Source organism: Eleutherodactylus coqui, chromosome 12 (genome assembly GCF_035609145.1).
Source record: "Eleutherodactylus coqui strain aEleCoq1 chromosome 12, aEleCoq1.hap1, whole genome shotgun sequence".
Taxonomy (NCBI): Eukaryota; Metazoa; Chordata; class Amphibia; order Anura; family Eleutherodactylidae; genus Eleutherodactylus; species Eleutherodactylus coqui.
In genome coordinates this window covers 40,154,329-40,167,117 of record NC_089848.1, presented here as the reverse complement: position 1 = coordinate 40,167,117, position 12,789 = coordinate 40,154,329, and the positions used below count along the sequence as shown (strand labels likewise).

The following is a 12,789-nucleotide window of genomic DNA, read 5'->3' as shown; positions in this document are numbered from 1 at the left end:
TAGAGTCAGGAGCAGTGCATTGAGCTTCCGCCCCTCGCCACTATTTGCAATGGGAGGGGGCGGAGCTAAGCTGCAGAATTTAGCTCCACCCCCTCGCATTGCAAATAGTGATGAGGGGTGGAGAGGAGACGGGAGCTCAGTGCACTGCTTCCGGCTCTTCCAGCCTCCTTCCCCTGCAGACAGGGACTCCGTATATCGGCACCCGGCCGATATACGGTCGTCTGAAGGCGCACTTATGCAGTAGTTGTGAAAAACTAGGAAAGGACTCTTGAAAAGTAGTAAAACCCTTCCCAATAGACAAAAAAATTGAATTAACGGAATGTGGTTGTTCTTTTAAGAACATATATACAGATGTAAAAAAATTTCGTGTGGCATGTGAAGAATCCACCTCTAAACGGGGGCTATCTGTCCATACCATGAACTGGATTACACCACAGCTATATTGCTTGCCTGACTGCTACTCCCTGTGACATAATCTTAAAAGCATGACTTTCTGCAAATCTAGCTTCAACCTTCTAATCCTTTTGATCTTCAACAATATTTGGTGTTTTACACTAGTACAATGCATGAAAAACTTTAAGCTTTTTTTGTAAACTTTAGACAGGTATTTTTAAAGTGAGCTACGAGGGACCTAAGGGTACAGCCACATGGGTGGGATTAGCCATCACACATTTTATTGCAATTCCACTATAAAATCTGCAATGAATCTTTGGTAGAATCCCATGCTACATGTGGATGTGCTGTGGAACTCACCCGATGCAATGCAAAGGATGAAATCAGCTGTGAAAATCTATGGGCAGTGACGGAAAGTATGTGAAGCGGAGACCGATGAGGTCTCCATCTCACATGTAGACCATTATAGTTCCGTTGTCTTTTCCACACCTATGCGGTCTTCTGCATAGAAGACAGTTGGGATGAGGTCTGCTCTGGATCCAAGGGCACAATGTGTAAGATGTTTTATAAGAAGTATAAAAAACAGGCCTAATTTTATAAAAGAGTTTTTTCGGGGAAAATACTAGGATAGGTCATGAATGGTTGCTCAACTGGGGTCTGCGACCCCAGCTGACCAAGTGCCTGCTGACAGCACCACAGTACAGGGGTACGGAGTGTAAGCTGCTGCTCCGACCCCTGTGTATGGCTGATGCGTGTAACTGCAAACTGTGGTCTCATTAAAATCAATGATGGAAGATCATTCTTTCAAGTGTTTGTACTAGAGATGAGCGAGCATACTCGATAAGGCAAACTACTCGAGCGAGTAGTGTCTTATTCGAGTACCTGCCCACTCGTCTCTAAAGATGGCGGGAAAGAGCGGGGAGGAACAGCGGGGAGCTCTCTCTCTTCCCCCCCCCCCCCCCCACCGCTCCCCGCCGCAACTCAGCTGTCACCCGCGCCGGCAGCCTAATCTTTGGAGACGAGCGTGAGGATACTCGGCTAAGGCACTACTCGCTCGAGTAGTTAGCCTTAGCGAGTATACTCGCTCATCTCTAGTTTGTACCCACATGGGCTGTTTCTTCCACAGTAGAAAATCCATTCATAAAATCTTTTTTTCATTCCTGCACCTCTCATCTGATTGTCACACTTTGGACATCTCCTATGTTTATTGAACTCTCTTCTGTGCAGTGCAGCCTCCTGTCTGGTGCTTATCAGACACCATCTTGATGAGATTTTCACTTTCACTGTGTTTTCCGCTATCAATCCTATGATGCATCAGCACAGCATTATATGAGCAGCTACAGCCTATAATCATCAGCAGTAATATTAACCCCTTAGTGACGGAGCTTTTTTGCTTTTTTCCATTTTTGTTTTTTCCTACTCCCTCGTCGCTGTATGAGGGCTTGTTTTTTGTGGGCCGAGTTGTATTTTTCAATGGCACTATTTATTGTACCATATAATGTACTGAAAAACTTTTAATTCTTCTCTATTTTATGATTTAGATCTTTTAGTAATTGATATGGCAAAAGGGGGGCAATTTAAACTTTTATAACTTTTTTTTTTTGTTTTTTTTTTTACAATTTAAAAACCTTTTATTGATCTTTTTTCTTACTGTACTTTGAAGTCCCCCTGGGGGACCTTAACATGCGATGCTTTGATCGTTCCTGCAGTATGACGTAATGCTATAGCATTACGTCATACTGCTTTTTTACAGGCAGTCTATCAAGCCACCCTGTGTGGATGGCTTGATAGGCAGTCTGCTAAGGCAGCCCTGGGGCCATTCATTAGGCCCCCGGCTGCCATGACACATGCACGGCTCTCCCGATCTCACAGCGGGGGGGCCGTGCGGGACCCCCGAACGCTGTTCGGGGGATTTAAATGCCGCTGTCAGAATTGACAGCGGCATTTAAAGGGTTAATAGCCGCAATCGGCCGAGCGCGGCTATTGCCCGCGGGTATCAGCTGTAATAAACAGCTGACGCCCGCTCTGTATGGAGGGAGATAGCGGCGCTACCTCCCTCCATACACGTCCTGCAACAGCAGGACCTAGTTTTACGATAGCGCCGTCACTAAGGGGTTAAAGGAGCTACTGTCCTTCCTGAGAATGGCATGTGGGGTACAGTCCATGTAATTTCATCACATAGGAAGGTTCTGGTGACCCTTTGAGAGAACAGAAAGGCAAGTAATTCCCAGGGGGGTGGTCATGATATCACATGACCCAACTGAAGTAGATTTTTCAGATGGAAAAGAATAACTAAACAAGGTAGTAACAGCTGATTTATGGATACTGGGAGGATGGTTACACAGTGAAACAATTCACAGCTTGACAAAGACTGTGGCTGTGCAGTCGAAACGTCGCCTGTTTTTTATGCCAATGAAAAATAAAGTGACATCCATGCGGATGTAAACTTTTACTATTGCACCTAATTGTGCTGTTCATACTACTTTTTGTTTGGACTGTTGTTTGGGGGACTGGATCGAGCCCCGCTTTTTGAACCTGCACACGTTTTTGCCAATATTGGCATACCCTGCCTGAAATCAGGTGCTGCTTTGGAACCCTTTATCTACAGTGAAAAAATTCACAGGTGTGTCTCAACTTTTTAACGACCAAGCGCTGTATATTAACGGCGTTTGGTCCTGGGCTTTAATTCCACCCGATAGCAGAAAGACGGCGTGGGATTAAAGCCCCTGCTTCTGCAATCAAGCAGAATCTGGTCGGGTTGTTAGCTGTTAGTCACAGCTGAGAACCCGGAGGAGAAGGGAAAAGTGTTTTTTAACTTCTTCTCCCCCTGGTACGTAGCGCTGAACGAGCACTAGGTACTAAGAAGTGAAAGAAGTGTTTCTTCCACTATGCAAGCTGGCAATCACATGACCGCTGGGATTCTCTGTTACAGCAGAGCTGCAGGGTCCTAGCAGACCTTGATCAGCTCTGCCAGTGACTACTGTCACTACAGGGGATGTTTTTCCCTGTAACTGGGCCCCTATGGAAAAGTATAAAAAAACAAGTTAATGTCCCCCAGAGGTCTTATGACATCATGGGGGACAGATAGTTATGTAATTATTATTATTTTTTTTTACTAAGTAAAAAAAAAATTACAAAATAAATTAATATATACATAAAGAGAATAACCCAAAGCCGACACCAACCGAAAGTCGCCGTATGCGCCCTGTACTCCAAAATCATACATTTTATTTATCAAAATGTCGATCAAACTGAGGAACCCATTCCCATACTTTATTTTAGCGTAAATATACTAATTTTATGAAAGGAAAAAAAAATGTTTTTTGTTTTTTTTTTTTGTTTTTTTTTTAAGCTTGTTACCCCCAGTAAAACTAGAAAAAACGGCAAAAAAAAAGTCTGGGAAAATGTTTATTAAAAATCATTTTGGTAGCTGAAGGAAAAACGGCAGTAAAACCACCACATGGGTAAAATCCCTAAAAAGTGTCTCCTCCTTCAGGTACAAAACAGCCTGGTCCTTAAGGGGTTAAATCTGTACTGCAGGCCAAGTTACGCTGCATATTTTTTCCGCAGCATGTGGATGAGATTTCTGTAAATTGAATCTGCTTTGCTGCTTCTGTAATCCGTGATGGATTGTCCACATGTATACCATGAAAGGTGAGCTCTGACTAGCTGCTAGAGGCAATAAGGCCAGTGTTTGTGGCTTTTGATGACTGAGGTCCATCATGTGTTAGAGCCTGGTTCCTCTGATGAGAGAAAGTGAATTTACAGATTTTTTTGTAGGTCCATCCATGGCTTCTGTGACCACCAAATATGCACCAAACTATATAACCCCCCTAGGGCGCCTGCAGACGGGCCGGGTCGGATCCTGCTGTGAGAATTCTTGCAGCGGGACCCGACCCAAGCCCCTGCAGGGACCAGCGCGGCACTTGCCTCTCCCACAGCTCCTGCAATTTGTTTTCTGTGTGGGATTTCGCGCGGACAAATCACGGCCATCTGCCTAGGATTGCGTTTTCTAACGCAATCCTATGGCCGCTTCCTCAGGCGAAAATTCTGCGGGAAGTCTCGCCGTGGAATTTCCGCCCGTGTGCAGGGGGCCCTACATGGTCCCAGAGCTTTTTTTTTTAATTATAGATCCCTTGGAGATTTGCCTGAATCCTGCATACATCATGTACAATGACCTCGGCCAGGGTATCCCTTAAATAGAATGGATCCGTGACACCAGTACTAGGTTACTGCTGAAGGCTTATGGTCAGACATTGTACTGAAAAGGAAGTGCTAGACCTCCGCTAAAGGTCACCACCAAAGTGTTAGTGTAGGGAGAAAGAAAGGGCTAGTTAATATTACATTGTAACTGGAAGTTCTATATGATACAACTCATGAGTATATAGCGCTCTAGTAGAGAATATCTGCACGGCATGCTTGCATAAACCTCTGTGGAATGTGTTGGGATTGGTCAGTATCTAATTGTGACGAATGTTTGGAGAGTTACGGCACAAAAACGTTCTTCTGGAGAGTGGTTTTCCTGGAAGTAGTTATTTTCATACTGTAGAAGGGTTCAGTATACAGTATAAATCTTGATTTTTGGCCTTGCTATTAGCAGGCCTCCATGGCTCATTGGAGGAGATTTTTTTTCAAACTAGGGCAAGGCCAAGAGACAGCCATACTAACCAATCGTACCAAGATCTCTAAACTGAAAGCAGCAACATAGTTGGCCCACCTTGGGCAACTGGTCCACTTTCTCCTTGCTCTGGTTTTGAGAAATGACTCTCAGGTTGGTAATTCTTTAGAAATCATGAAGTGATTTGGACTATTTTGGTCTTAAACTACATTAAGATGTTATAAGAGGCGCTGCTGGGACTTGGGTCTGGTTATTTCTAACCCGTAGGGGGAGGGATTGTTTAAAAATGGGGAAAACCACTTTAAACAGCTGTGCCTATGTATACCTGTACAAACCCTGTACTGCTTTCTTAATTGGACACTCACATCCTCTTCTCTAGCATTTTCAGTACATGCTATATTTTATTGTATAAAAAAATTGGTTGCACTATGGGGGCGGTCCTTATTTATTAAATCCCCTCACTGCTTCTGCACTGGAGCCCCCCACACTCTGGTCTCTGTTTGCATTGTAGCAGTGATGATCTTCTGTATTGGAATACATACCAATGTAGGGCATGCCGCCACACTGCAGCCAGTGATCAGTTGCAGGACTCCAGTCCCATGCTACCGTATTTCCCCAAAAGTAGGACCTACCTTTTTTTTTTTTTTTTTTTTTTTTTTTTTTAGTTTGGTTTTTTTTGTGTGGAGGGTGGGGCTTGAAATATAAGCTCTACACTAAAAATAAGCCCTAGCTGCACAACCTTCATTTAGGGGGGGGGGGGGGAAACTATACCTTGCCGTCGCAGTCCGGGTCCCTCCTGCTGGTCTCCAGAGCTTCGGCACTTTTGTTTCAGTCCTCACCACTGACAGAACATCGCTTCCTGGTAACAGAGTTTGTAAACCCCGCCTACAGGAAGCAATGGCTTCGATTCGTTCAGCCGTGGCACTCGAGAACCAATCACAGCCATTCAATGTGATGGCTGTTATTGCTTATTCAAGCGCTGCATTAATTGGCTGAGCTGTGGCACTCAAGAACCAATCAGAGCCATCATTTGCTGGAGGTGGGGTTTACCAACTGCGCTACCAGGAAGCTATACTCTGACGGCTGTTGAGGACTGAAGCAAGAGTGACGGAACTCCGGAGACCAGCGGGAGGGACCTGGATGGCGCCTGCTAGGTAAGTATAAGACATTCCCGCCTCTTTTGTAGCAAAAATTTAAGACAGGATCTTATTTTTGGGGAAACAGTAGTACCACACATCATTATAGAAATCTTAATTGGTAAAGCCCTTGCTGAAAGATGGTTGTAATCTCCTGGGTGCTACAGTTTCAGCAAGTGACATCTGAATTTTTGACTGCATTGAATTTTAGAGCTGCCTGTTTTGGAAATGGCTCTGTGCAATGAGGCATTACCAAAAATCGAGCACTGAGGAGCAACTCACAGAATTTTGAATGTCATGGAAAGTTTTCTTTTAAAGTGAGCGTCTGGTTTAGGGACAAATTTCTGTATCGGGATGGGGGGTGGGGTATATTACCTGCTGCTGCTGATGTCCCTCTGATCTGCTGGTTTTGGGATCCTGATTTCAGCTGTCCAAGATGGCTGCTGCAATTTTTTAGCTACTTGAAGCACACTCCTCGATGATGATCCAGCAATGATCATGTGACTAGTGCTGGCCAATCAGAGAGCGGATTTAGTACATTGGTAGTCTAACACTAACAATGCACTATGGTGATTAAGTCGTCTGAAGATTTGCATCTGCCGTTTTGGTTGGCTGACAACGGGACCCAGAACCAGCAGATCATAGGGGCATCAGTACAGATCAGTAGCAGCTAGTATAACTGCCTCCTTTGGTTTCGGGACATAATCTTGTCTTGGAACCAGAGGGTCGATTTGAGTGTCCATTAAGATGAATGGTGAACTTGTACACCCTTATGCTTGTTGTTCTCTGCTTCCTTCCTAACCTCTTCTTCCCTTGCTTTTTACTTTTCTTCCTTCAGGTGTCTCTCCTTCCCTTCTTACTGGTAGCAGCCCCCTTCATCTCAGAAGTGGGCTTTAGATGCTTTCTTCCAGGCAGCTTGCTAACTGCTGTGTAGTTCTGTAACACAGGTACAATGCTTGTTGCACCTGCTGCATTCATGCATCTTGTGCTCCCGACATGACTGTATGTATATTACCCCCTTCCCTCTTGCTGCTTTGTGTTGAGTCTAGATCATGTTCCTCAAATCAAGTCCTCAAAGAACACTGGGGACAGTTATGGCTACTAGAACCTCATTCACATCTGCATCACAAATTCCACTAAATGTACAGAAAAAAACAGCACTGCATATTGCGCTAATTTTTTTCCCATTACAATGGCAGGCACCATGACCACAACCCAACGGATCCATTAAAGTTAACTAGAACTGTTGGGCGCCATTGGTGTCCAGCATGTAATGCAGCACTATTGTAACTTTTTATTGTGCCGCTTCTATAATGGAGCGGAGTAACAGAAGTGGTAACACTACCGTAATCGTGATGTACATGAAGCCTCATTAAGCCATCTGTGCACTAGTGAAGTAGACACTTCTGATCGCTAAACAGAGTACCAGGAATAGAATCCTGTTTTCCTTTTCCACCCACATCTGCTGTCAAGAGGGGTTTTGAAGCTCCCATCCTCGTTTTGGTTGATGGTAATCTAATGCAGGATGGGCAACTTAAGAACATCTCAAAATTTGACCTGTTGAGGTTCTTTGTAAACTGGAATTGTTGGACAGATAGTCCTAATGTGTCTTCTGCCGTGAACCATGAAGTAGAAGATGGTGGCGGTACACTGAATATGCATTATGCTAAGGCTGTATTTCGCACGGGCTACAAAATCTCGCTACAAAACATGTGAAAGAACCCGTTGGAAACCATGGGCTTCACATTGTAGTTAGATTTTGTAGCCCGTGTGGATGCAGCCTGATAGAAGCCTCAGTGCAGTGAGCTGCAGGATTTCTCCTTCTCTTGGAAAAAACCATACAGAACGTACTTTTGTGAAAGAGCAAACCATGTTGCCATATTGGTCTGTCATCCGCCATCCTTCCATTTCAGCAAATAGTATTTTAATGTTTAACTACCCACTAAGCAATCACTTAAATACTTTTGAGACTTGCCAATTCCTAAAAATCTTCTGGAAATGTAGATGGTTGCAGTGACTCCAGTGAAAAATATAGGATATTACTAATTAAGTCTTGCAATAGGCATAGTCCTCATTTTGGCCTAATTTCTCCCCTCTGGTTTGATCAGGTGTGATTGCAGTCCACCCTAATCCTCCACTTCCTCAGGTCACACTCAAAGGGATCCAGTGAAGAGCTGTTGAACGTAGAGCTGTTTAAGGTTGGCCTTACACGAAGGCCAGTGTCACACAGGTGCATAAATGTGCCCATTATTACACTTATGTGAAACTGGCCTAATGAGGTGCTTTGAGACACTGAGGTAAAGCTGTCGTTTATACTACCTGACTTAGTAGTCGCTCTGTAGGGTCATGGAGTCAAAAAATAGACTTCAAGGAAAAAAAATCCATTATGGACTACAGTATTGCCTCAGGCAGATGATCTGCTCAATTATTGTACCACCTCCGACGCCCTTTCCGTGTGTGCAAGTTGCGTCTGATATACAACGTGATTTGCACCCTTGCCTAGGTAGTACATTGACATGCTTTAGCAAGTCCTATTTCTCATCTGTCATACTGACAGGAATAGAATATGTGATGAGGTCTTCACGCAGACCATTGGTCCACTTGAAAAAATGGTAGTGTGTATGTTCTCATAGCTCTACAATGGCACTGTCTGAATTAACCTGGGCAGCCCATAGCCCCAAATACACAAGTGTCGGGTGCTTAACATTTAATCACCTAGTGATCGGCCTGTTTTGTGCCTTAATGATAAAGCACTTTTTTTTTTTTTTCTCCGTTTTATTTCATTGCTGCATTCGAAGAACTATGCAAACCTTAATGAAAAAAAAAAATTATATATGAGGGTTTGTGTTTCTTTTCTGTTGCATTGAAAGACACCGCTTAGACAGTGGGTATAGCTACTCACTAGGCGGGAGACACTAAGCAAAAGAGTTAGCTCCTCCTACCAGCTATAGCTCTACTGCAAGCACCAAGCTAATCACTTTTAGCTTAGTGTCCGCAGGAGCCAGACCTCTTTGCATTGGCTGGCATTAGACTTTCTTGTTATCCCACCAAGAAGGGCGAACAGAATGGTGTTAACCACTATGTTGCTGGCCCTACCCTCAGAAGACAAGGGGGCACCATCAACGTTCGTTTGACCCTGACCCGCCAGCTATAGTGGTACCTGGAACTGGAGCACTCACTTCCTCTCTTGAAGGCAGACGAGCACAGGCACGCACACAGCTTGGAGTTCCTGGAGTTATTCCTCCCATGGTGGAAAGGGAAGTATCTCCTACGATGGGGGTGAGGATCTAGCCCTCCCCCCTACCCTGACTACTCGTTCCTCTCCCTCTGTGACTACCGCCCCACCACCATCCACTGCTGCACGTTCAGCACTGCCCCAGAGTCAGCGAGATGTTGACGGCTGCTGCTACTTCACACTGCAGGTCTTCAGCCACAGGCAGCTGTGCCTCCTGTAGCACTCTTACCTTGCGGTACATCCACTAATTTACACCCTGACTTCAGCCTAATTGGGTCATTTTGGTTCAGTGGAGGAAGGGGTAGGACAAGTTGCCCTCTTTCTTGCTGTGCTTGAGTAGGCCTTTTCTCCCTCCCAATAACCCTCTTGCATGTCAGGGCTCTGTCATCCTATTGGATCCTGCCTTCTCTCCCTCTCAAGGCCCACGGGTCCTCTGCATCCTTTACTTGGTCCCAACTTTTTTACCTCAGCATGCTGAGACTAGTGGTTCCTCCAGTTGCTTCTTGAATACTCAATCTCGACTCCTCTTCCATACCAGCTCCGAAATGGGTAAGCTCTGCCTGGCAGCTAGCTTTCCACCCTATATTGTTCCTCCTGCAGTGCGCTAATGATTACTGACTGCGGCCTTGGCATCATTTCCAACTCCAGAGCTGATGACTCCAGACAAGGCCCAGGCACTGCTACTTTTCGTGTTCTCGCTTCAATACCAAATTCCCACACGGACAGTGACACTTTGTACCACAACTGCCTTCCCTGAAGACTAGCTGCTGGCGAACCGCGCACAGGCGCTGCTTCTGTCCAGTCCTCGTCAACTGCCGAACCGGAACGGGCATGCACGCTATCTTGAGTGGTAGTGGATCTTAATAAAGCATCAACCGACTCCCAAGTGTGTCTAATTATGATGAATTTGCCATGCTCAATGTCTTTCATTGTAAGTCACAGGAACAAGTTAGGCCACCTCACTCAAGGCTATCTTCAAGCTCCCTGCATTCCTGTGGCAACTTGTTCAGAGCTCTCTCCCAGAAACTCTACTAACTTTCTAAAGGCAAACTTTCAGAATCTCTCTCGGATTATGACATGGATGAGGAACAGACATCTAAGCTCTCCTCTTTGGTCAGTGCCTCATAATGGCAGTGAAAGAGCTACTTCTGGTAAAGGATCCGGCATCCATTTCATGCATAAAAGCTTTTTCTTTCACACGTCCGAAGCCTTCTTTGAAGGTCTTTACCTTCCCATTCAGAATTTGAGGAGGTGTTAGTCACAGAATTGAACCTTCTCGACCAACACTTCTCCAAACCAAAGTGTTTGGATGTCCTATACCCTTTTCCAGAAGACTTGGTTGAGAAGTGCTTGCTTTTCCCAGTAGTAGAACCCCCACTGCCCAGTTTATCAAAAAACACAACCTTGCCTGTTGCATCAGCCTCTTCGTTTTCTTCTTTCCTGGGCCACAGATGCTGCCACTAGGCAGCCTTTAACACACCTTCCCTTCGTAGGCTCATGCCTTTTGCAACATTTTCAGGATAGGTCATCAGCAGTTGATCACTGTAATGGGAACAGTACATGCAATACCATCCTGGGCCACTGCAGTGTGTATATGTAGCTGTGTGTTTTCGGCAACACATCAGCTCAGTACAGCAGGACAATAAGCTGATCGTCAGGGCTCCACAGCCCGGAATTTCACCCAATCAAATAGTGAGGATTCCCTTTAGTCCTGGAAAATCTATGAAATAGACTCATCTGTAATATCTAAGGGACTCTTTTCCAACAAGAGTTTACTCTGCAACAAACATGGTTTTTCTGGCATTTCAACTTTGTAGGTCCTGTGAGTGTGACTTGGGGAAGTGGGCGTTTTGGTTATCTACTGTTACATCTGAATTTTCAGGTTTTGAGTGGAGCTTGGATTTTGACTTCAAGGTTCTACAAGGATCAGATAATGGCGTTTGGCAGCATTTGCATAGTTGCTTTTAACTTTCTTTCCTACATTTTTGAAGTTATGGCAACGTTGTAATTTTACAGTAAGTCACCATTGAGCCTATTTGAAGATAATCACTACAAGCTGGATGAATATTTTTAATACAATGTTTGTGATGAGTAATGACACACAAAACTAACATTAGACTTTGTAATCTGTTCAGGACCTGGCATTGCTGGCTACCTAACTGCAGGGTCTACATCTACAGTTATGCCCAACGTGCCACCCCCGGTGGACCATGAAGTAGGAGATCTTGGCTAGTCAACGCAGATGTTACACCAATGAAAAGGAGGAACTGCTTCATGTTGCACGAGGAAAAGTGCCGTAATTCCTTTCCTATTTCCCCAGGGTTGATTCAAAGGACTTTATTTTCTGCCTTCCTCGTTTTAAGACAAAGTGTTATTCCTTTTTGTAATAAATATATTTTTATTTAGGGATAAAAAAAATGAAATACCACATTGAAGATGTGATCCTGATAAAGCATCACTATGTAACATATACATGAAATGACTCTGTGAATCAGCTGTCTGGTTACAGAACCTATTCTGTTGTCTTTCCTTTTGTATCTAAGCACATTCTGTTCCTTTGTATTTGTTTACAAGACTGTGAATCAAAGTAATAATCTCCCAGTTTTATATTCTCAAGAAAAGGCAAAGCCTTGAATGAAATGGGCAATCACATCGCCATTCTCTGCCATGTTGGAAATGGTTGGGCTCACTGAGAAGTATGGAATCCCAACAGCGTTCGGTCCGTGAACTGTGTCCTTTACATTAACACTATCCTCTTGATAAGGAAGAGAAGATATTCCCTTGTACAGCATAGCTTTACCAAATAATAAATAAAAGTAAATATCGAAATGTCAGCTTGTTATGTAAGAACTTAGTGTAATAGTGACATGATTCCTCCGATTACTCCCCAGTATATACAGCTTTCTATGAATGTACATTATACAGATCATTCATCCCTGTACAGAAAATTTTAAGAAAATAAAGGGAAATGATGACCTTAATGGAACGTCTGTCAGATGCTGCCATGTTGCCTACAAAGTTTTCTATTAAAACTATGATTCAGTTTTATATAGTATTTATTGCCACACACGAAAACCCCTTAGTACGTGAGGGGGTAGGAGTGTTTTTTTTCTTGGAATGTAATCTTTTTGTGACATCAATACTTTGTCATTGATTTGTTCCATTGTTGTTCATCAGTATTTTACACCTTCGACGACAACTCCTATATAGCAGTTTGCCTGTATGCATGCTAATGGGAAGCACGGTCTTGTGCACTGCACTAATCCGAATAGTCATTTTTTTATGTGGGTTGTCTATGGCAGGGGTCCCCAACTCCAGTCCTCGGGGACCACCAACAGATCATGTTTTCAGGATATCCTATGGTAAGAACACCTGTGGCAATGTCTGAGGACTGACCATAATTACAT

At 44.1% G+C, this 12,789-nt stretch overlaps 1 protein-coding gene across 4 annotated transcripts in view; it reads left to right on the top strand.

The window, feature by feature from the left end:
* The window catches only part of DNAJC13 (DnaJ heat shock protein family (Hsp40) member C13), a 134,958-nt gene extending 122,586 nt beyond the window's left edge, over positions 1-12,372 (top strand). For all 4 annotated transcript variants that reach the window (XM_066585062.1, XM_066585063.1, XM_066585065.1 and 1 more), the window contains one exon: positions 11,518-12,372. In XM_066585062.1, coding sequence (XP_066441159.1) covers positions 11,518-11,615 — 98 coding nt within the window. In that variant the 3' untranslated portion in view covers positions 11,616-12,372. The remainder of the gene's footprint in view (positions 1-11,517) is intronic.
* Positions 12,373-12,789: the final 417 nt, after the last annotated feature.